At 45.1% G+C, this 22606-nt stretch overlaps 6 protein-coding genes across 9 annotated transcripts; 4 read left to right on the top strand and 2 right to left on the bottom strand.

The window, feature by feature from the left end:
• The first annotated feature begins 281 nt into the window (after positions 1-281).
• On the top strand, positions 282-2225 carry LOC6499004 (probable ATP-dependent RNA helicase DDX55 homolog). The gene has a single exon (XM_001955492.3). It carries the CDS (start codon positions 351-353, stop codon positions 2172-2174), a length of 1824 nt encoding a protein of 607 aa, XP_001955528.1. The 5' UTR covers positions 282-350; the 3' UTR covers positions 2175-2225.
• On the bottom strand, positions 2226-5196 carry LOC6501586 (DNA replication licensing factor Mcm2). Its single transcript, XM_001955491.4, has 2 exons — positions 2934-5196; positions 2226-2874 (listed from the first exon to the last, which is right to left on the bottom strand). The coding sequence occupies exons 1-2, from the start codon at positions 5070-5072 to the stop codon at positions 2350-2352; spliced, it is 2664 nt and encodes an 887-aa protein (XP_001955527.1). The 5' UTR covers positions 5073-5196; the 3' UTR covers positions 2226-2349.
• Positions 5197-5301: 105 nt separating this feature from the next.
• On the top strand, positions 5302-12989 carry LOC6499005 (alpha-1,6-mannosyl-glycoprotein 2-beta-N-acetylglucosaminyltransferase). Of its 3 annotated transcripts, none has more exons than XM_001955490.4 (11): positions 5302-5952; positions 8019-8108; positions 8167-8295; positions 8355-8504; positions 8569-8753; positions 8812-9053; positions 9108-9253; positions 9324-9484; positions 9843-10265; positions 11135-11349; positions 11408-12989. In XM_001955490.4, exons 2-11 carry the CDS (start codon positions 8093-8095, stop codon positions 11628-11630), a joined length of 1890 nt encoding a protein of 629 aa, XP_001955526.2. In that variant the 5' UTR covers positions 5302-5952; positions 8019-8092; the 3' UTR covers positions 11631-12989. The 3 variants fall into 3 exon arrangements, with proteins under 3 accessions (XP_001955526.2, XP_014765872.1, XP_032311648.1); XM_032455757.2 differs by lacking the exon at positions 5302-5952 and adding an exon at positions 7440-7458; XM_014910386.3 differs by lacking the exon at positions 9843-10265 and having other exon boundaries at positions 5305-5952.
• Positions 12905-17570, top strand: LOC6499007 (4-hydroxybutyrate coenzyme A transferase). The gene is made up of 5 exons (XM_001955489.3): positions 12905-13103; positions 15896-16288; positions 16353-16757; positions 16814-17080; positions 17138-17570. The coding sequence occupies exons 1-5, from the start codon at positions 12914-12916 to the stop codon at positions 17323-17325; spliced, it is 1443 nt and encodes a 480-aa protein (XP_001955525.1). The 5' UTR covers positions 12905-12913; the 3' UTR covers positions 17326-17570.
• Positions 17571-17611: 41 nt separating this feature from the next.
• Positions 17612-22544, bottom strand: LOC6501585 (nucleoplasmin-like protein). The gene is made up of 3 exons (XM_001955487.4): positions 22405-22544; positions 22050-22183; positions 17612-18284 (listed from the first exon to the last, which is right to left on the bottom strand). Exons 1-3 carry the CDS (start codon positions 22424-22426, stop codon positions 17982-17984), a joined length of 459 nt encoding a protein of 152 aa, XP_001955523.1. The 5' UTR covers positions 22427-22544; the 3' UTR covers positions 17612-17981.
• Positions 18478-21748, top strand: LOC6499008 (sodium-independent sulfate anion transporter). Of its 2 annotated transcripts, none has more exons than XM_001955488.4 (8): positions 18478-18787; positions 19471-19770; positions 19829-20169; positions 20228-20537; positions 20589-20891; positions 20948-21093; positions 21154-21333; positions 21405-21748. In XM_001955488.4, the coding sequence occupies exons 1-8, from the start codon at positions 18772-18774 to the stop codon at positions 21615-21617; spliced, it is 1809 nt and encodes a 602-aa protein (XP_001955524.1). In that variant the 5' UTR covers positions 18478-18771; the 3' UTR covers positions 21618-21748. The 2 variants fall into 2 exon arrangements, with proteins under 2 accessions (XP_001955524.1, XP_032311649.1); XM_032455758.2 differs by lacking the exon at positions 18478-18787 and adding an exon at positions 19053-19190.
• Positions 22545-22606: the final 62 nt, after the last annotated feature.

Raw genomic sequence — 22606 nt, 5'->3', positions numbered from 1 at the left:
TTTTCAAATATTTTATAGAAGACATTTTTTAAATTTTGATTATTATTATGGTTATTAATAATTTAAAAAATTATCCTAATTGTAAAATAAGTTTTTGAATTGTAATTGAAGTAATAGGGCAGTATTTAAAACATATCTGTAAAAACAGTTCCCGAATTTGAAATACATCAACAAACAAATGCGTTTCGAATATGAATTTGGATTTTAAATCATACAAAATCAATTGAATTAAGCTTTTAATAACTTTTAATTTAAAAAAACTTTATTATCGAATAATTTACTTTATTTTTTGTCATAGGACGGCCACACTAACGCGCACATGTTTTGTTTGTTGACAAATATCCACCAGCATGTCTCGTAAAAAGTGGACTTCTCTGGACAAACCGCCGCTCTCCGAGCCTGTGCTACAGGTGGTCCAGAGCTTCGGCTTTCAGCAGATGACACCGGTGCAGACGGCGGCTATCCCCCTGTTATTGGCCCGGAAAGACGTTTCGGCAGAAGCTGTAACTGGCAGTGGGAAAACTTTGGCTTTCCTCGTGCCTCTGCTGGAAATTCTCCAAAGACGCCATAAGGAGACTCCATGGGGACCCAAGGAAATCGGAGCACTTATCATCTCACCGACAAGGGAGCTGGCTCGACAGATATCCGAGGTGCTCGCCCAATTCCTGGAGCACGAGGATCTGGACTATCTGAACCAGCAGCTCATTGTGGGCGGGAATAGCATCGAGGAGGACATAGCCACATTGCGAAAGGAAACCCCCTGCATTCTTGTGTGCACCCCGGGCAGGCTGGAGGATTTGTTCCAGAGGAAGGGCAGTGACCTAAACCTGGCAGCGCGAGTCAAGAGTCTGGAGTTTCTGGTTCTCGACGAGGCCGACCGCTTGCTGGACTTGGGGTTCAAGACCAGCGTAAACAATATTCTTGGCTACCTTCCACGACAGCGACGGACAGGTCTCTTCTCAGCCACTCAAACCACCGAAGTGACGGATCTGATACGCGCTGGTCTCCGAAACCCCGTCCTGGTTTCTGTTAAAGAAAAGGCCTCCGTCAACACACCCGCCCGGTTGCAGAACTTTTACAAAATCGTGGAGCCAGAACGAAAGTTCCTGTCCCTGCTGGAGTTTCTATCCTGCCCAGCTACGCGCACCGGCAAGGTGATGGTGTTCTTCCCCACCTGCGCCTGCGTGGAGTACTGGGCGGAAGCTCTACCTCCATTACTGCCCAAGCGCACGGTGCTGGGCATCCACGGAAAGATGAAGAACAAGCGGGCCAATGTGGTTGAAAAGTTTCGCAACGAACCAAATGCCGTGCTGCTCAGCACAGATGTTCTGGCACGCGGGCTGGATGTGCCCGAGATCGAATGGGTTGTTCAGTGGGATCCACCTTCAACCGCCTCCAGTTTTGTGCATCGCGTGGGAAGAACGGCCCGGCAAGGAAACGAGGGAAACGCTTTAGTGTTCCTCCTACCCAGTGAGGATGCGTACATTCATTTTCTGAAAATCAACCAGAAGGTGGAGCTGAATGAGCTCCCCGAGGAGGATGAACCAGCGGCATATGAACTGCCATCCGTGCTAAAGAAGTTGCACCAACTGCAGGCCGCGGATAAGGGAGTCTATGACAAGGGAATGCGCGCTTTTGTGTCGCATGTGCGAGCTTACACAAAACACGAGTGCAGTGCCATTCTTCGCCTTAAAGATCTGGATCTGGGCAAGATGGCCACCGCTTACGGACTCATCCAGCTGCCCCGCATGCCGGAATTGAAGAATTACAGTGGCGACGGCTATATAGCGCCCACATTCGAGGTGGATCTCACCAAAATGACCTACAAGAACGCCCAGAAGGAGCAAATCCGGCAACAGAAACTGCAAACCTACGAGGAAACAGGCAGCTGGCCTGGCCAGAAGCTGCACAAGAAACGCACCGAATCCTGGGACCAAACGAAGAAGGCCAAAATGGATGCCAAGTCGAAGAAGGAGCTTCGAAAGGCAAAGAAGCAACGAAAAAAGGCGGCCGAAGGAGAGTCGGGACCCTTGAAGCGAAAAAAGAAACAGCAGTTCTCGCAAGAGGATCTGGACGAGCTGGCCAGCGACATCAGGCTCTTCAAGCGGCTCAAAAAGAACAAGATCACCGAGGAGGACTTTGACAAGGCCATGGGTATCGAGGGAGATGATTAATCCAATCGGGGCGACTCTAATTTGTACAATAAAATGTTAAAATATCTCAAATTAATTTTTTTTAAAGAGCATAAATACAAAACTTTATTAGAAAATGGGTGGTAACAAAACACGGATGATGTTTCTAAAACTAAATGAGATTGGAATACGAAACGTGATGCAGTACATCCATAACCTAAGCAGTGTTGCCGTCAACAACAATCTGGAGGATGATGCGCCGCTTGGGATCGTACGAGAAGCCGTTGGTGCGGAACAGATCCGACTCGTAGAAGGGCTTTAGGTTACTAATGTCTAGCTGTTTGGCCCGCTCGATCAGGTCCCGCTCCATGATCTCAACGTGCGTGGCTCCCGGGCCGTCCTTGCAACGAATATAGGCCAGCTGGTCGAGGGTCAGTTGGCGAAGAATGAAGAAGAGGAGCTCGGAGTGATCCTTTTGGAAGGCCAGGTACTTCTGGAATGTGTTTCGCATCTTCTTCATCACGCTGAACTTCTGGGCCTCGATGAAGCTCTCCAGCATCATGCGGATAGCCATGCTGACGTCCGCCTCCAGGACGTTTTCGCGCAGATGGATGCGGGCATGGGCCTCGGACATACGGATCACACTCTCAATGTGTCGCACCGTAATGGGCAGCGAGCCTGTGGCGAAGGACTCCTGGCGCAGCTGGGCGTACATCTTGGCGATCTTGTCCTCATCTATGTTCTGAAAGGGAAAATAATAGTAAATAGTCTGCGATTTCCGTTTTTTAAGGATATACTTACTGTCAGCTTGGGGCGGATGTTCTCCTTGGCATAAACAATGTACTGGCGCAAGAGATCTTGCGGGATCTCATCGACCGTCTTCAGCTGTGGTTCCTCCATCTCCGGCTGCTCTTCCTCGCTGGGATGGTGCTTCATGTGCGAGTGCACCACGAACTTGGCCAACTGCTGATCCTGCATGGGATCGAACTCGTCCTTGACCACGCACAGGATATCGAAACGAGAGAGGATGGGCTCCGACAAGTTCACGTTCTCGGAGAATGTCATGGAAGGATCGTAGCGACCGCCAATGGGATTGGCGGCGGCAATCACCGTGCAACGCGCCTGAAGGGAAGTGACTATGCCCGCCTTGGAAATGGAAATCGATTGCTGCTCCATAGCTTCATGAATGGAGGTACGATCCTGGTCGTTCATCTTGTCGAACTCGTCGATGAGGCAAACTCCTTGATCGGCCAAGACCAAGGCACCCGCTTCCAGAGTCCACTCCCTGGAGACGGGATTACGACGCACGTAGGCCGTCAGACCCACGGCACTGGCTCCCTGTCCGGTTGTGAAAACAGCTCGCGGCGCCACCTTCTCCGTGTACTTGAGAAACTGGGATTTGGCCGTGCCGGGATCTCCACAGATCAACAGATTAATGTCGCCTCTCACCTTGTGCTTCTCGCCAGGATTCTTCGATTCTCCGCCAAACAGAGCCAGCGCCAAGGCTCGCTTGATGTAATCATGTCCGTAAATGGATGGCGCCATGGAGGCCACAACACGATCGACTATGCGCGGATCTTTGCTCAACTTCTGGATGGTGGCTATGTCCTCGTCCGTCAGCGACTGCACCACCTGCTTGGAGTCCTTCACGACCACATGATTGGCAATGATCACAGTGGCGAAAACGGGGAATCCCTGATCCGTGTTCAGGGAGCCGTCATAGTTGTTGGTGTAAATGCCAGTGACCTCCAGCTCATCACCGGGCTTGCACTGATCACATAAATCGGCCAGCAAGATGACGTCTTTGCTTCGGGGGATACGACCGGCGGGAATCCTTCCCGGCGACTCCTGCAGCGTGATCTTCTGGTAGTTCCGATACAACGTCTGTTCCATGTTGATGGAAAAGGGCCCGGTGCTCTGGCACTCTGGGCATGAGCCCGGCTTGATTTCTGTATTCTGCGATTGGACGAAGGGCCCCAGGACGTAGCCGCATTTGACGCAGTCGTACTTGATCACCGACAGTTGGGGCAGGACTCCCGTGGTGGCTGTGACCACGCCCAGGGTGCGCACCAACTGGTTTAAGTGCAGCTTCCGGAACGTGCGCAGCTCCTCAATTAGCGGAAGTTCCGATATGCGCACATGGATCTCGGTGGTGACGCGCTCGTAGGTGGGAAAAATGGAGAGAACCATGTCCTTGGCCACTTTGTCGAAGATCTCGAGCATCTGGAAAGGTGCCTCAGGCAGGAAGTAAGCCAGAACGTGCTCCTTGTTGGCCAGATCCGTGTAGGAGACTACGAATGATGACTTGTTCTGCTCGCACATCCGGCGGATCCGATCACGGTAGGTGTACGCCCCGCGATCATCGACAAAGGTACGCAGGAAGGACTGGAATCGATTGGCGATCTCGGTGCGCGGTCCCAGCATACTCACCCACTCCTTGGTGGAGTGTCCCTTGGTGTCCTCCAAGTTCTCGATGGATTCGACCATCTCGGCGTCCTCCACCTCGCCCACGGCGGCCTTCTCTCCGGCGCGTCTCTTAGCCCGTGGGCCCACATCATCCTCGTCGTCGGATTGACCAAAGCCCAGCTCACGATCGTCGCGGTGAATGCCGGCAGCTCGATCCCGCCGCCGCATCTCAGATTCAGCGGCAAAGCGATCACCCTGCGACATCTCCGAGAAGTCCTCCTCATCGTCCAGCATCGCCGGATCGTAGTGGTCCAGTTCGGGCATGGGACGGTAGTCGTTCTCCATGTTATCCCCAAACAGCTCCTCTCCATCCTCCTCCTCCTCTTCATTACGCACGGTCTGATCCCCAAGGATCTCATCCTCGTTCTCGAATGGCTCGAAGTCGCCCACCGGCGAGGTCATCGCTGCCCGCAGTTCGCGGCGATCGGCGGCGTCGCTGGGCGTATTTGGCGGCGGAGAGCTAGGATTGTCCATGTCGCGCGTCTATTTTGCTCGGAATGAATCTGGAATCTGCGTTCTTTACCTCCGAGATCTTTTGTTGTGACAACGCGTGTGAAATGCGCGGGAAAAAGTAATAGTGTTGGTGATGGGTAATTCTTAGTGTTAACAACAGCACAACTTATCGATGTTATCGAGCTTAAATGTTAACAGAAGGTTAACAGAATGAACCGATACATTTTACCGCCCACTCTGTTATCTCTGCTGGACCAGCTGTTTATGTTTCGTTTTGGCTTCTCACTCAAGGCGCGTACTGTGAGATACTCTTTCGCAGCGCAAGGCAGCGGGTCGACGAGCTTGAGATACACTCGATCGGGCGTATTGTTGTTGGCCAAACGAAAGCGAAAATCGAATACACAAATTTACATAAACCACACGTAACCGGGTACTATTATTAAGTGAGCGAGGAGTGAAAAATGTGGCCAATACGAAAAGCGAAAACAACAAAAACTAGTCGAGAGTGAAAGATGCCCATTTGTTTTCTCTGTGTGGCTGTGGCCGCAGCAGCCGCGGTAGCAGCTGCCAGTATGTATGTGTACCGAAAGTGCATTAAATCCCCCAAAGAATCCGAAGATATCAAGAAACAGGGATAGAATTGTGAAAAAAATGGCATCCTCTTAGATATGCCTAAAATCCATTAATAAAATTTAAAAAAAAAAAAACAGCCCCAAGGCGAAAGTTCGAGTGGCATTCCGGGATACGGACTTGAATTCTCGAGGCATCTGAAAAATCGATTCGGGCCGTAGTACTAAGTCGCTACCAAAACACAATATAATCATGGTGCTGAAACTGAAACAAAAGTGTGCTGCGGAAGTTCGGTTCTTGGCCGAAATTCTAGGTAACCCCATAACCAAAGGTGCGTCCAGGTGCTACCCTCATTTTTCATGCAAAAATCCAAAACAAATAGTCACCGATGTCAACCACCAACCACCCCAAACAGAGCAAAAAAAAAAAAGTCTACAAAAAAGTCATAAAAGTGGTCACAAACCAATGCAAAGTAAATGGCGCATTTGCCTGTGCTTTTCTTTTTTCTTTTTATTTTTCGCTTTTTTGCTTTTTGTTTTGGTTTCGGTTTAGCATCACAATTTTTGCCATTTATTTCGTAACAACTAAACCGAAAATACCTGTTCGACCTACCACACCCCACCCGGTCGACCCACAAGATGCAATTGTGCTCATGCACTGAAAGAAATTGTAGTTATTTTTTACTAAAATATATGTAAATCAATAAATAAAAAGAAATGCTAGCTTTTTAGTCAATAAACTGTTTATGAAAAAGTATTCTTATTATACTATTTATTTTTTTTACTGTATCTTTTTAATTTGTTCAATTAATTAATTAAATTTATATACACTTTTTTTTGCCAATAAAATTTTTTTCAATATTTTAGATTAATTATTTTTTCCTGTCTAGTTTTCATGGCCATTTCAATACTCCTTTCTCGACAGAAACTCAACTCAAATGCCTTTATTGATGTTCCAATTACTGCTTATTAATATAGATGAGGTAGTAAGTTAGAAACTTACTTGAGCAGGAGGTTCATTGATTTTGTTTAGCATTTGAGGGGGATAGACTCATGTTTTCAGGAAGTATTATAATTTGTTGCCTGGCACTGGGGAACGAAATCGGATATCCTTTAGGGAGGAGTGGGAGTGGGAGTGAGAGTTAATTGTAATCAAGCAGGCCATAGTTAGTTGGACTTAAATGCTACTTGTAAGTCATTCGATAGCAGCTGGTAAGAGCACTACACTACTACTCGTATGTTCCTAAATTAAATTTGCATGTGACTTGGTTGCTAGATGTCTACTTGAGAAAACAGAACTGCTTTCAACCGGCGACAGGTTGACGGTTGAGAACAAAGTGCCCTAAAGCCCAACTAAACTATAATAATCTGTTGAGAATAAATCTGATATAGGTGGCTTTGAGCTATCAAGAACTATAAGTAATTAAAGATTTGTGATACGAGAATATTTTATTAAAGTTATGAGGGGTTTTTCCGTGATTACCTCTAACCCACATTCTATTAGTTAGATACTATTTTGTAGATACAAGATACAATCGCGTTCAAGATCAATTCTGCTTGTCACTATTCAGTTCTTTCCCGTTTCCGCCTTATAAATAGAGAGCTCCCTCTCTAAGCAAAACAGTTTCAGTTTATTGAAATTTTTTCGCTGAGCCGCCCGCCGGCGGATTCTATTTTTGTGCCAATTGACACGAGGCCACAGCGGTGGACAGCAAACCAACCGCCCACTTGAAAGGCTCTGCGGCTCTCCGACATCGTTCGTCTTGCTCCATGCCGCGGATACGTGCTCCCATAAACCTCCTCCCTCCGGTTGCCAGCCTTCCAATCCAGCCTAAATGGTTAGTGAGCCTCCATTGCTAATTAAACTCAAGTGCCAAGTGCCTAAGCGTCGTATACGGAATATATGAATAGCCGAGATCGGAGGCCGTCGCCGTGCAATTCAGTTTGCTCAGCTCACTATTTGCTCAGCTGATTAGCATTCCCATCCAATCCACTCTGTATCCCGTTGTGTGGACCTAGCCTGAATCTTACTGATTACAGATTCCAATTGAATCCGAGGAATAAAAAATTATATTTGGTTTTGATTGGAATTTTTTATGTAGTGCGGTAAAGGGAATAGATATTACAAGTCAAAATAGTTAGGCATTCAAGTTTAGAATCCATTACTACAATAGAAAGAGTTCTAGTTCTAGAACGCAGGAAGTTTCTGGAAGGACACCCTTCGACACAAATCACACACATCCCCATTACTTTAAGTGTTGTAAAAATCTAATCCTAACCAGACTTCTAACTTCTTGTCATTATTGTACGATACAGAACTGATTCCTAATGTCATTCGGCAAGAAATTAATTCTTAATTCTTAATTTTTATAGCCCTAATTATCTTATTTTATTTCAGATGGCGAGAAAAAGTCGCTGTACCTCTAAACACTAGCCAGTTATTGGATCCGGAACCCACAACCCGACGCCGAAATGTCGAAAATGAGGGGTAATTGAATCAAGATACTCATCACACTTTGCTTTGCTAAATCCGTATGCTGCTCCAGGTCGCATTCTGATTCCACTGCCCAATACCGGAGCGATGGGCCGAAAGCGGAACAACTTCTATATGCGGAGCATATTCCTGCTGGCCCTTTGTATTTTTGGGCTGCTCCAGTACCACAACTTCAACTACTGCAAGTATTCCAAAGTGAACTCTGTTTCAAATACTAAATGTCCTTTTTTTCTTCCATAGTGGACTCTCGGGACAATGCGCTGGGGGAGGCGGTCACCAACGACTCTGATGATGCCATCCTGGCCATGGTGCCAGCGCCGCTTCACAAATATCTGACGCCCCATACCCGGAATCACACCACTTCGGGTGCCGGAGTCGTATCCGGAGCGGGTAAGTCCCAGAGGTGTTTGGGCTTTCTTTTGCAACTCAGTATATATATTTTTAAATCCTCTAGCCTTGCTCCTGAATTCAAGTAGTTCCGGAGCAGCAACTGCCACCACAATCAGCTTCGATGTCTACCATCCGCCGAACATCACGGAAATCAAACGCCAGATTCTGCGGTACAATGACATGCAGACGGTGCTCAACGAGGACACCTTTGGTCCTCTACAGAACGACTCTGTGATAATTGTAGTCCAGGTAAAGGGCCCAGGTTTCATCAAATTTTAAGATATCAAAGATAAACATATCCTTTTAGGTTCATACAAGGATTACGTATCTGCGTCACTTGATCGTCAGCTTGGCCCAGGCCAAGGACATCTCCAAGGCCTTGTTAGTCTTCTCGCATGACTACTATGACGATGACATCAACGACCTGGTGCAGCAGATCGACTTCTGCAAGGTGCTCCAGATTTTTTATCCATACTCCATTCAGACGCATCCGAATGAGTATCCTGGCGTCGATCCCAACGATTGTCCCAGAAATATAAAAAAGGAACAGTAAGTTGGCTTAAGATTTGTTTTAGAATTCAAACTAATACTCTAATTATATAGAGCTCTAATGGCCAATTGTAATAATGCCATGTTCCCCGATCTTTATGGACATTATCGGGAGGCGAAATTTACGCAAACGAAGCATCACTGGATTTGGAAGGCCAACAGGGTATTCAACGAACTAGAAGTAACTCGATACCATACAGGTTAGATTTTGAAGATCTTAAAGGATGTATAGGATTATAATAACACTGATTCATTTATCCTTCTTAATAGGCTTGGTCTTGTTCCTAGAAGAGGATCACTATGTGGCCGAAGACTTCCTCTACCTGCTGGCCATGATGCAGCAACGAACCAAAGACTTGTGCCCCCAGTGCAACGTCCTGTCCCTGGGGACCTATCTCAAAACATTCAACTACTACACCTACCACAGCAAGGTGAGATCCGGATTGAGATCCGGTCTATAACCCACACTCATTGCTAGATCATTGGCTGCGAAATTCAGAAAACGCTTGCGGTCTAAACTTGTTTTTTTTTTGTCGTGTCCTTCAAGCTTTCGTTGCTAAAAAAAACAGATTCACACTAACATATCTTCACACTCCGACACATTCTCACGACCATAATTGAGATTTATTGAATGGGTTGTTAAAAAAATGATGCTAAAAACCATATTATCTTAGACATATATCATTGTAATATTGTAATTTATCATATCTGTATCTGTTCTATTCCGATTCTGATTCTGATTCTGATTGTGATTGTGACTCTGATTCTGGTTATGATTCTGGCACGAAGACTAACAAGAAATCCTATGCTTCCTCGCTGATATCGACAAACAGTTTATTAGGATACAATAGGAATAACAATAGAAACTCTGTGCAATTAGCCGTGTCGTCCTCCTATTCTTCCTACTCATCATCTGCGCAATCATCAACGTCATCCCTCAGAAATGCCAAAGTCTATGTGGGCGACACCGGTGACTCCAACAAGAATGCCGCTATCAGTAGCAAGCGGGGCAATCTCATCAACACTGTCACCGCCACCGCCACCGCCACTGCCACTGCCACTGCCACCGCCCACGCCACAGCCACAGCCACAGCCGCCACATCCTCCGACACCACCAACAATGAGCAAAATAGCCATAGCAGCAACAAAAATAATGGTGCACAAACATGGAACTATCATGTCCTGCCGTCATTGTATTCCGTCTATCAGAAGGTAGCCAACACCACCACCGCCACAGCACCGCTAGTGTGGGATGATCTAGATCTAGATCTGATCCCGATCCCCAGCCAATTCAGTTCCAGATCATCCCTAGACCGAGCACTCTTTGCTTCTCCCTTCCAGTTGGCACCCCCAGTTTTCAGTAGACTGTTATCGTTTGCCCATTGTTTGTTGCATATTTCATTCATTTATGCTTTCGCAATTTTGCATGTTTCGCAATCTATTCTGACTAATTTTAAAGGCAGTGATGGGGAAATATGATATTACATAATAATACTACTTATTTCTATGAATATTTGTTAAGAAATCTATTCCTAAATATGATTTCTTACAATTTAAAGAATGATATCCCCCATCACTGCCCTAATTTTTGTAAGATTTAAGTATCGTTGTGTTTAATTTGTTCTTGTCTATATATGTGTCTGTAATGGCATGCCACTTCTCCACCCAACCCGACCAACTTCGCCTCCAATTTCGCTCCAAATCCGATCCACTCGAATGCTATCTGTTAGGTGCACGCCCGTGCCCGTGCTCGCACCCTGAAGATCGACCGGCAGAGCATCATCGGTGACTATCGCAAGGTATTTTTGGTATGGTGCCTCTCGAAACCCCAATGTTTATTCGGACTTGCACCGCACAACAAACCCAATTAGTGGTTAGTCAAAAAAACAGCAGACCACTCGGATTACAGGCTATCCTCGAACTGTTCAAATTCACTTTATATGCGAATCGAATGAATCAAATTTGCATGCTCTCCTTATGTTGTCCTCCTTCAACCTCCTTCTAATCCAGTTGTGCAATTTAGTGATTTAAAATCCATCTTAGTTAAAGTTATTTAATCGCTTTGCTTTTGTTTCCAACAGGTGGAGGTCATGCCGTGGGTCAGTAGCAAGCACAACATGGGCTTCGCCTTCAACCGCACCACCTGGACGAATATCCGGAAGTGCGCCCGGCACTTCTGCACGTACGATGACTACAACTGGGATTGGTCCTTGCAGCACGTGTCCCAACAGTGCTTGCAGAGGAAGCTCCATGCAATGATAGTCAAGGGACCGCGAGTTTTCCACATAGGAGAATGGTAAGAATACTTATCCCAAGAATATAAACCCTAGATCTAAAGTTATATTCCCTTCCAGTGGCGTTCATCACAAGAACAAGAACTGCGAGTCCAACCTGGTGATCTCGAAGGTGCAGCATGTCCTGCGGATAGCACGAAACTCACACCAGCTCTTCCCGCGATCACTTACTCTGACGGTGCCTAGTTTAATCAAAAAGTCGAAGCTACGGAAGGGAAACGGCGGATGGGGAGATCTGCGGGATCACGAGCTGTGCCTAAACATGACCCTGCCCACTAGGTAAAGGTCCTGAGTACCAGGAGCCGACACCAGTTAGTGGATGAAGCGGAAACGAACCATAGTCAGTAGCCAGGAAGTCTAGATCCTAACGTTATTTAAGTAGGATTATTATATAATAAGCAAGTACTCCGTATCAGCTAACTAACCGAAACGAAATTAATCAAAGCCAGAAGCCCAAAGATCCTTCGCCTATTTGGGCGCTGCACAACTCCTACGATAAGTGAGATAATCCTCTAGTCACCGGCCATATGCCCATCTATATACATACATTTAACGAAACTGCAGTGTTGTAATCCTACCTTAAACCGTTTGCTCTTCAGTTCAAATGATAATCACAGTGTATGGTTTAGGCTCCGTCCAGGATTTAAAAACGGAAAAACGGAATTTTGAGTTGAGAGCGTCCTAATCCTTCTAACTGAATAGTAGAGAAAATATTTAAACTCGTATCCCCAGATTGTGCCGAAACATTTGTAATTGCAGTCAAAATATAGGGCAGCAAATCGCATAAACTAGTCATAGCAATGTACCATGCACATGCGCATCAACATGTAGATCAAACTTTTTATATATTCTACGGATCCTACGTTTTAAGCCTGTAAATAGACGATTGCGTTGTATACATTACATAAGGTATTTTTTAATATAAGCACACAACTAATGTAGTTTGTTATTATTTAAACGTTAGTCCAAAGCGCTTTTATGTATTAGGAATTTTTGATTAATTGAATGAATAATCTTAGCAAATAAATGCCAAGTAAATGCTCTAAAAAGTGTTCTCAATTGTTCTGTTAAACCTCGTTTGAATAATTTAAATTTTTGAAGGGCGGGAAACGTGTCACGCTGTGGGATGTGCCATCTCTAATATCGAAAACAAGCAGGCTTGGTGTTATCGATAGCTAACTAGGAAATTTTTGTTTTCATTTTAACTTTATTTTTGTTTGTCAATGTTTTTGGTATAAAATGAACTGAGCCTAAAAATTTAAATAAAAAATTTTTAGGGGAAAATATGCAGTCTGGCGCCAAATAACCTGATCAAGACAGGACCGCAAACACCCAGTTCGCTGGCAAGCAGCTTTTTTTGCGCCGATAAAAGCTTTTGCCGGGCGTCTTGGTTCTAACTTCGAGAGCAGCAATCACTTGCGATTGCGGTGCTGGTGCGGACATTACTTCCTCTTCGAACAATCAGGATTTTGGCTACTCACTGTCGATTGACCCTTGAAATTCGCGTAATTGTTTGGTGTTTCCTTCGGCGTGTTTGCGGTGTGCGTGTAATCCTCTGAAGCAATCATGAGCAAGCAACTGACTCGACTGACTCGTGTGGGCCAGCTTAACAAGCTCCTAAAACACGCCACAGCGGCGGCCACGACTGCATCTTCCCACAACAACTACTTCACCTATGTCCGGGAGCTGTCGCATCCCATTGACCGGGATCCACCGATTGTCCAGCCGGAGGAGGCTGTGTCCATCATTAAATCTGGTGAGTTCATATCAATCTCATTTATCCTCTGGTTTCCAGGCCACCCCACCCCCTGACCTAAGGCTTTCATTAAAATAAGTTTAGAAGCGGGGAGCGGCATTGGCAATCTTTTGTGGGTTATGTAACCTATTCTAGTGGGCCTGCTTAGGAAAACAGAGAATGGGGGCAGAAAGCAAGGCATGCAAATATAAACCAAAGAGCGCCGTGTGTGTGTAATTGGGCGTTTGTAATTCAAACTACTTTCAAACACACAGAGAAGGGCAATTACAGGGTGCTCAATAGCATGGGGTTTAATGGCCATCCATCAAGTCTGAATTCTAGAAAAGATTGGATCAATAGCTTCACTTTTGATGGCTTAACAAATATTCTTTGGAAAGTATTACATTTTCTTGTTAATCTTTCAACTTCTGGGCTTATCTTTGCACACTTCCAGAGAAAGAGTGTGCTGGCACCCCTATATCTTTATTGTCTACAGTATCTATCAATAAAAACATCTAATATATCCAGATAGCTATTTCCAGATTAATTAATATGTATACTCTTAATACCATTTCAAGCAAAACAGCTGGGCCTGCTGCTGCTGCTGCTAATAATACATATTTTTCTTTAGATGAGTTTGCGTGTGAAAGTTGTACTTTGTACCCAAGCGACAGCAGGAAACAACAGCAACAACGCCTACTGAACGCCTGATGCAAAGCTCAGCTTGGAGGCAAGAACCACCACAAGTCATAAACAAGTCTAGCGATACAACCGGCCTTTGATTTTCAAAGCTACATAATTTTTTTTTGGTTTGTTTGCTGTGTGTTTAATGGAACTGATAACACCCGGCGACTATAAAATTTAGATTTCATTCGGGGGCAGTGTCGTTATGCAACTAATATCAGCAGGTGAACCAGAGAGTGTGCGTGTGTTGTCCATGTCATTGAGCGAATTATGGGTATTTTTTAGTGGAAGAATACACAACATAATCAGCACAATCAGCAAAGGCACAGAGAAAAATAATATAGTCTATTTTATTAACATAATATAACACACAAGTTAGTATCATCATTAAAAATAAACTATATAGATTTTAGGATAATATTTCTCAAGAATATATGACAGAAGTCCAAGTCTTCCAAACCCTCTTACTTTATTGAATTAAATTGCCACAATTAGGTACTTCTGCTCAGATTTGATCACTTTTTGTTTGGAACACGCCCACAAAGCGCCGAAATATCATCATTTCTTAGCACTCCTATGGCCTCTCATCAGCAGCTCCATGCAAATTGATAAACTTGACATGACGGCCCACAATCGGAAGGTGGGCGGCAGGGCCCATAGATGAAGCCCCCCCCTCATAGAAAACGTCACAGAGCGGCAGTGGATCCACTAATTTTAGCCCAAAAAATCGCAAACACGAGCCAGGCCAAAATCTGCGACGTAATTTGATTTGGAAAAGTTTTTCGTGTGGCACGTTTTTGGCAGATAATAACTAGTACAGTACGCACTAGCTAAACACTGTCCAGATATGACCTTTTTGGTCAACTATTTCTTCCACTTTATTATTTTTTATGAAAAGCTCGTGGAAAACTTGACATTGCCGACGTGTCTCAGGCGTCTGAAGATAAGAATCCTACTTATCGTACGATTTCCTGGCCTTAAGGGGCTCGTTTTCTATTCGCTAAACTCTTGGGGTAGAACTGGTCTTTTAAATACATTGGCATTCCGGGCCCCTAAAATAGAAAATGGCAAAAATAATGTGCATCTAATAGGTCATGCCTAGGGTGGACCAGTAACTAAAATGATAATTTTATTCCCTATCATAATACTAAGCTCTAAAAATATGTGAGATTTAGAAAAACTTATTACCTGGCACAACTTTTATTTCTAATAAGTGCCACCCTAATTTATATATTTTTATTATTTTTTTTTTATTTATTTCTTGATTTTCTTGTTTTGATAATCTCGTTTCAATGTGGGAAATATTTTTCATGTAAATCACACAGAGAAACCGGTGTTATTTATTTACAAACATTTATTATCACGAGTTGTTTGCCAATAAGCTCTCTCCCTCTCTTATTTCTATTATAATTTATATACTATCTCTAGTATATACCTTTTAAGCTTAAAGCTTTCTCGGGAATCTAGTAATAAAAGCTTTGATCGTTCGGAGAGCCAAAAGATTCTATAGATATACACTTATGATCCGAAACAAAAATACTAAATGTTCAAAGGAGGTTAAGAACTTGCCTATTCTTTTTAAATAATTAATTAATAGATATACAACTATATCATTTAAAAAATATGTATATATTAGAAAAGCATATTTTTAAAGAAAAGATAATAATCATTTATCATAATTATCATTTATTTTTTAAGAATTAGACCAACAGGCTCTTAGTTAATATTAATAATTGATCAATATTATAGATATAATTCTATAATATTAAAAAAAAAACAATAACAAAATTTATTTTCGAAGAAAAACAATAAATGGTATTTTGTTAAAAGTATAAGTATTAAAGAATAAAAAGATCTACCTGTTTGGCTGTAGAAAGAATATCTTAAATTCTAAATTAAAACCAAAATTACCGGACGAATAACTAAATTAGCTAAAAAATAAACTTGCCATATTTAGTAAACTAGAAGCCACTTAATTGGGCAGTCAGGACAAACTCATTTCCCCCAAGCCACGTTCTATTAATTAACATTTCATAAAACTGAATGAAAACTTGGCCGATTAGCACAATTTTATAAACTGACTAAAAAATAATAAATCTTGCGGTTTCTTTCTCTATTGTAATCCCCAGGTGACACGGTGTTTGCTCAGGGTGCTGCTGCCACCCCAGTGACCCTCCTGAATGCCATGACCATGCACGGCAAGTGCAACAAGCTGGAGTGCGTAACCGTGTGCCACATGCACACTGAGGGTCCGGGCGAGTATGCCAAGCCGGAATACAAGGACCATTTCCGTTCCAACTCCTTCTTCATGGGCGGCAATGTGCGCAAGGCGGTGGCCGAGGGACGGGGCGACAATGTTCCTATATTCTTGCACGAGATTCCGATGCTGTTCTACAAGAAGATCGTTCAACCCGATGTAGCCTTCATCCATGTGTCGCCCCCGGATCGTCATGGTTTCTGCTCCCTGGGCACCAGCGTCGATTGTGTTCGGGCTGCCCTGCTCCACTCAAAAAAAATTGTTGGTAAGTTACTTCTCCTATCTATATATATCTGAGGATATAGTTTAATTATTTATTTCCTTGCCAGCTCAAATCAACCCGAAAATGCCTCGCACCTTTGGTGACGCCATCATCCATAAATCCCACTTCGATTTGGCCATCGAGGTGAACGACGATCTGCCGCAACACGGTACTGGAAAGATTTCTGCAGTGGAACAGAAGATTGGCAAGCTGATCGCCGAGAATCTGGTGAAGGATGGTGCCACTCTGCAGATGGGTATTGGCAGTATTCCCGACGCCGTTCTTGCCGCCCTGCACAACCACAAGGATCTGGGCATCCACTCCGAGATGTTTGCCAACGGAGTCGTTGATCTGGTGAAGAAGGGTTGCGTCACCAACAGCAAGAAGAAGATGCACCAGGGTCGCATCGTTGGCTCCTTCCTAATTGGTGACCAACCGCTCTACGACTTTGTCAACGATAACCCCTTCATTGGTAGGCACTGGAACTGATTCTATATATTCGGAGGATATAATGATTCTTCCTTCCAGAAATGTACGCCATCGATTATGTGAACAACACCAGCATCGTGAAACAGCAGCCCCGGATGACGGCCATCAACAGTTGCATTGAGGTTGATCTGACCGGACAGGTGTGCTCCGATTCGATTGGAACGCGCTTCTACTCAGGTTTCGGTGGTCAGGTGGACTTCATTCGTGGCGCTGCCGAGGGCCTGGACGGACTCGGCGTACCCATCATTGCCATGCCCTCTACCACCAACAAGGGCGGTTCCAAGATTGTGCCTACGCTCCAGCCTGGTAAGATACTATAATACTATAATTATGACCCGGATCATCTCATTCTGATTCTTACAGGTGCTGGCGTTGTTACATCTCGGGCTCATGTCCACTATGTCGTTACGGAGCACGGCATCGCCTCGCTGTTCGGAAAGAATGTCCGTCAACGCATGTACGAGCTGATCCAAATCGCCGATCCCAAGCACCGCGAGGCCCTGGAAAAGGCAGCATTCGAACGCATCAAGGTGATGCCTTCCCCCACATAGAGATCGATCAAACCACCAACAGCCATTTCCCGGGGGAATAGTAGTGGCCAGCAATTCTTGAAGGCATTCCCGTAACTGACAAGCTTCATAGGACTGCAAATCATGAAATCCTCCAGTAGTAGCATTACCAAAAGTCAAAATTAAATAGACGACTAACTTGAAAGAACTGCAATCATGATATATATCCTTTAGATTTTACACACCCGTAAAATTCATGTGAAAAATAAAGTTTTCAAATAAAATAATATCATTTGTTTTTTATATTCCTTTAAAAAATAAGAATCTATTTGAAATTTTATTCCGACGACAGTTTATTTTCATACTGCAAAAATATGAAGGAGGCGCGTACAGGAAGTCCGGCTTAGCTTTAGTTAATTATATATACAAATCTGTGAGTTCAGAGGTTGCGTATTCGCCGCAGCAGTCAGCAGAAACTCAACCTTGAGTTCAAAGACTTTTCGCTTGCGGAAAGGGAATAGAATACGAACTGAGCACACAACGTTGTCTTTGAATTGAAGGGTAAAAGGAGTGCTGTTCTTCGAAAGGAACTAGTAGCAGCATCGTACTGTAATATAGGGCCTAAAACTGTTGTTTTCCTTTAAAATCTACAGGTGCATAGCTTAAACATCGATGGATGATTGGCGGCATCATGCTGTTTACTTCTTCTTGTTGTTTTTGTTATTTTTAGCATCGGCGGCATTCTCGATCTTGGCACGCTTCTTCGGATGCTCATCCTCCTCATCCTCGGCGACATCGTCCTCGTCCTCCTCCTCCTCCATGTCGACCACCTCCACATCGTCCTTGATGTTGTGGCCGTGGATGTAGACGGGTCCGCTGCCCTTGATTAGCTTGAATACCACCTTCGACTCGTAGAACTCGACATCGGGATTGACGGCGCGCGTCTCTCCGGCCTTCAGCACGGCGATTGGGATCTGCACGGAATCCTTCACTGTGTTCACCTGCGTAGAAGAAAGTGGGTCGAAAGAAAGACGATTAGCACGGAAGATTCGGACAGATAGATAGATGACTCCGTCAATGCGGCATAGATAGTTGTTCACTTCAATCGCTACACGCATTTCAGATCCCAGTAGGAAGATACAGCGCGGTTGGCCCACTTTATCGCGTTGTGTCTCTCGGAATGGAAATTCTAATCTGCGTCAGCCGACTGCCTCCCCCAAACTGAAGCGCTTCTCTGATAACCGACCACCGACTCTGCTGCCACCGACGCACTCGCCTATAGTTTATTAAATATTAACTTGGCGGATGGACGGCCGCTTGACCATTCGTCTGCCCACTCTGGAGCGGTTAAGATCGCCCACCAAGCTGAGGAACTGGCAGGCTCTTCCGAGTGCGAATCTAACAAGTGCCCGCTAATTAATAATCATCCAGAGTAAGGCCTCCTCAACTATTGGTTTGGAACTAAAGTGCCCTGGCGATCTTATCGGCATGTGCGATAATGAAGGTAAGTGGGGGAGCGCGTCCCCTCAAGAGGATAAGTGAAAGGTGTCTAAACTCGATTGGGTTTCTGTGGAATTTACTTAAAAATCCAACAAGCTTGTAATTATAAATAGTCAGCAGTTATCAAAGCTGAGAAATTAGAACACTCGTGATGTGAAAAGTGGAACAAAGATCTCTCCTCCCACTACTTGTTCAGATCAAGATCAAAGAGAGTGATGATTTACCGCAAATACTCTGTAATTAGACACCAAAAGTCAGCGACTTGGGGTGTTATCTTTGAAATGTGACTGAAATATCAGAGACAGTCTAACTTCCTCCGTATAAACCTGTCCATCAGTCTGCCGCCTTAAGTTCCTCCCGTTTCAAAGTACAAATAAGACATAAGACTCTGGCTGTCTGAAAACTAGGTAATGAGACATGATTAAAGTCTTCCTTATCGGGCTCTCCTGGCGTGGCAAATATTTGAATCAAGCCTGTTTCCTCCCCCATGTCATTTTTCAAGAAGTCACAAGACCACCTGAGAATCAATACACTTCAGGTTCAGATCTGGAGATGTGATTATTCGCTTGTACATATGTGCTGTTGACAAAAATTTCCAATCAAGTAACCCACTTAACCGGCGCCCAAATCAAGATCAAGGGGCCCCATTTCCAGCTAATCAATTGCTCCATGGCCGATCTTTTCCAGATGATCTCTACCGGGAGCGCCTGCCAAACGTGTGCGGGTCGGTGGGCTCCAAGGCGCGATCCTGCTGCAGCATTCGAACCGTTCACAAGTACTTGCCCGTCACCGACTGGCTGCCCAAATACCAGTGGAGCTTCCTGCCCATGGACCTGGTCGCGGGTCTCACCGTCGGCCTCACAGCCGTACCCCAGGCCATTGCCTACGGAGCGGTGGCCAACCTCCCCACCGCCTATGGCCTCTACTCCGCGTTTATGGGAGGATTCGTGTACATCTTTCTAGGAACGTGCAAGGACATCACAGTGGGTGAGTCACCAATGCCATTAGATTGTAGGATTTCCTATTAACTTCACCCCTTTTCAAGGCCCAACGGCCATCATGGCTACTATGGTGCGTCCGTATGTGGACGGTGATCCGGCCTATGCGGTGCTACTCTGCTTTCTCTCCGGCTGCATAATATTCGTCATGGGCCTCCTGAATCTGGGAGTGCTCATGCGATTCATCTCTGTCCCGGTCACAACGGGCTTCACCATGGCGGCTGCCATCAGCATTGCCACGGGCCAGATGTGCAGCCTCTTTGGCGTCAGTTCCAGTGCAAGTGGATTCCTCAACAGCTGGATATACTTCTTCGGCCACCTATCGCAGATACGAAGGAATGATGCCATTCTTGGCTGCTGCACCCTGGCGCTTCTACTCCTAATGAGGGTGAGTAATGATTCCTAACTTATTTATCCTAATTTTAGTTAAATTTCATATCCTGCAGCAAGTCAAGGACCTCCCTCTGCCTTTTAAAAGTGTTCTCAAGTACATTTCACTTTCCCGCAACGCTGTGGCCGTTGTCATCGGAATCCTGCTGTGCTATCTGCTGAAGAAGGACGGTGTCCTGCCGTTCTTGGTCAGCGGCACCATCCAACCTGGTCTGCCGCCGTTCAAGCCACCGCCATTCCACACGGAAGACCCAACCACCGGAGCAGAAATCAGCTTTGGTGGCATGATATCGGCTGTGGGCTCTGGACTGGCGTCCATTCCACTGCTCTCCATTTTGGAGAGCATTGCGGTGGCCAAGGCCTTCTGTAAGTTCCAGTTAATAAAATTAATAAAATAATACTACCTTCTACCTCCAGCAAAGGGAAAGGTTCTGGATGCTTCTCAGGAGATGATAGCTCTGGGAGTCAGCAATATACTTAGCAGCTTCTTTTCGTCCATGCCGATCACTGGCTCATTCACGAGGACAGCTATTAACAATGCCAGTGGCGTGAAAACTCCTCTGGGTGGTGCGGTTACCGGAGCTATTGTCCTCATGACCCTGGCCTTCCTCACCTCCACCTTCGCCTACATCCCCAAAGCCACCTTGGCGGCCATCATCATAGCAGCCATGTTTTTCATGGTGGAATACGAGACCATTGGGGAGATATGGCGGGCAAAGAGTGAGTATACCGAAGCCTATGCCCCTCTTATGATTTTAAAACCGAATTCCTGGCAGAACGCGACATGCTGCCGTTTCTGGTAACAGTGTTCGCCTGTTTGTTTTGGACTCTGGAGTACGGAATGGTGGTGGGCATTGTCTTCAACGCCCTCTTCCTGCTCTACAAGAGCATGAAGCCGCAGTTCCACATGGAAAACGAAAAGGTAGTCACACTTTCTGAGTTAATCAAAGTCATGGGCTGATGTTTTTGCTAATCCCAACAGTATAATGGCATCGAGCTGACTGTGGCCGACATCAAGGGCAGCGTAGACTATGCGGCAGCCGAATATTTGAAACTGAGAATTGTCTCGCACGTGACGAATCAGAAAGACACTGCCGCTGCCCCAACGCTGGTGGTGATTAAGGGTCATGAGATAGCCTCAATTGATACCACCGTAGCACTGGTAAGTCCAACTATATTCTTCCCGAAATGTGACATTTATCTCTGCTTTTCTCCTCCCCTCCTTTCGTATAGAACCTCAAATCGCTTCGGGAAGATCTGGCCTTGCTGCAATGCGACCTGGTCTGCTGGAATTGGAGCATTCCGGCGGCGGGAGTAATTTGCCGCATGGACAGAAAGCTGCGCAGCATGTTCAAGTTCTCGAAAAGCTTCGACGATCTAATGCAAATAGTAGCAGACGAAGCACAAGAGTCGTGTGCCAGCATTGCCGTCGAGTTGAGTCAATAAAGTCTATTCTTTTGTCTTGTCATTATGCTAGAGCCACGTATGTACTGTACACTTACCACCTAATCAAGAAAGAGATGAGAATAAAATATTTAACAATTTTACTAAAAATTTATAAAAAAAAGAAAAAGTTAAATAGGTAGATAATTATAATGAGAGCACCCTAGTACCCCGCCTATTCGGTTAAGGGGATTGCGTCAAAGTCAATGATATATAGCAGATGTACAGACAAAATTACCCTAACCTAAGTGAGTGGAGTAAAATGAAAAATGCCACTCGTGGAGAGTGGACCGGGGGAAGGTAGAAATGGAAACCGGTCCTTGCCCTGCCGGGAAAAAAAAAAAAAATAAAAAAAAGACCGGCGCGCGCATACACAATTTGCAATTGTGTGCAATTTATGTGCATATTGTTTCGGGATGGGGGGATGGGACTCACCTCGACCACGTTGAACTCATTCTCCTTGGCCTCGGCGCCCAGCAGAATTTGTTTGATCACCAGCTTCTGGCCCCGGGCGTAATCCTCATCGTAGTCCCACGTCACACTGTTGCTATCGGCGGTCAGAGTAACTCCTGAAAATCGAAAACATTCATTTTATTATACACATATAATTTACGGACGGAAGTACGAGAGTCTGGGACAGACACACTAATTAGCCAGCGGCAACCTTGACGATAAAAACACCGGCAAGCGTTGCAGACATTTCCATTTTACAGCTACAAATACGATTTCCGCTGTTGTTTTTTTACTTCATTTAGGTGCAGAAGTCTCCAATCTTGCAATGTGTAATTACCGTAGAAAGATTCCTCAGCCATTTCTGCTAATTTATTAATATAAAGCCAATGAAACTCGCGGGGAACACGTGTTGAGCAAAATCTTTTGCAAAATGGTAGCTAGTCCAGGGTTGCCAGGCTCTAACATGGCACAGCGATAGGTTAATGGTGCGATAGATTTCGAATAAATTAGTGTTTTAAGTCGGCTAAACGGTATTTTAT

The sequence above is a fragment of the Drosophila ananassae genome, chromosome 2L, assembly GCF_017639315.1.
Source record: "Drosophila ananassae strain 14024-0371.13 chromosome 2L, ASM1763931v2, whole genome shotgun sequence".
Lineage (NCBI taxonomy): Eukaryota > Metazoa > Arthropoda > Insecta > Diptera > Drosophilidae > Drosophila > Drosophila ananassae.
Note: the sequence above shows the minus strand (reverse complement) of the source record. Positions and strands in the feature narration are given on the sequence as shown.

What these genes read in the sequence shown, in the direction of transcription:
- LOC6499005 (XM_001955490.4), top strand. An exon ending in ACTACACCTACCACAGCAAG is followed by an intron (nt 9,485 to 9,842) that starts GTGAGATCCGGA and finishes TCTGGCACGAAG; the next exon opens with ACTAACAAGAAATCCTATGC. An exon ending in GTTTTCCACATAGGAGAATG is followed by an intron (nt 11,350 to 11,407) that starts GTAAGAATACTT and finishes ATTCCCTTCCAG; the next exon opens with TGGCGTTCATCACAAGAACA.
- LOC6501585 (XM_001955487.4), bottom strand. Translation starts at nt 22,426, where the DNA reads ATGGCTGAGGAATCTTTCTACG. An exon ending in GGCTGAGGAATCTTTCTACG is followed by an intron (nt 22,184 to 22,404) that starts GTAATTACACAT and finishes TTCGATTTTCAG; the next exon opens with GAGTTACTCTGACCGCCGAT. An exon ending in ATGAGTTCAACGTGGTCGAG is followed by an intron (nt 18,285 to 22,049) that starts GTGAGTCCCATC and finishes TCTTCTACGCAG; the next exon opens with GTGAACACAGTGAAGGATTC.
- LOC6499008 (XM_001955488.4), top strand. An exon ending in GTGCAAGGACATCACAGTGG is followed by an intron (nt 19,771 to 19,828) that starts GTGAGTCACCAA and finishes CCCCTTTTCAAG; the next exon opens with GCCCAACGGCCATCATGGCT. An exon ending in GGAGATATGGCGGGCAAAGA is followed by an intron (nt 20,892 to 20,947) that starts GTGAGTATACCG and finishes AATTCCTGGCAG; the next exon opens with AACGCGACATGCTGCCGTTT.
- LOC6501586 (XM_001955491.4), bottom strand. Translation starts at nt 5,072, where the DNA reads ATGGACAATCCTAGCTCTCCGCCGCCAAATACGCCCAGCGACGCCGCC. An exon ending in ACATCCGCCCCAAGCTGACA is followed by an intron (nt 2,875 to 2,933) that starts GTAAGTATATCC and finishes TTTCCCTTTCAG; the next exon opens with AACATAGATGAGGACAAGAT.
- LOC6499007 (XM_001955489.3), top strand. Translation starts at nt 12,914, where the DNA reads ATGAGCAAGCAACTGACTCGACTGACTCGTGTGGGCCAGCTTAACAAG. An exon ending in CAACGATAACCCCTTCATTG is followed by an intron (nt 16,758 to 16,813) that starts GTAGGCACTGGA and finishes TCTTCCTTCCAG; the next exon opens with AAATGTACGCCATCGATTAT. An exon ending in TGTGCCTACGCTCCAGCCTG is followed by an intron (nt 17,081 to 17,137) that starts GTAAGATACTAT and finishes TGATTCTTACAG; the next exon opens with GTGCTGGCGTTGTTACATCT.
- LOC6499004 (XM_001955492.3), top strand. Translation starts at nt 351, where the DNA reads ATGTCTCGTAAAAAGTGGACTTCTCTGGACAAACCGCCGCTCTCCGAG.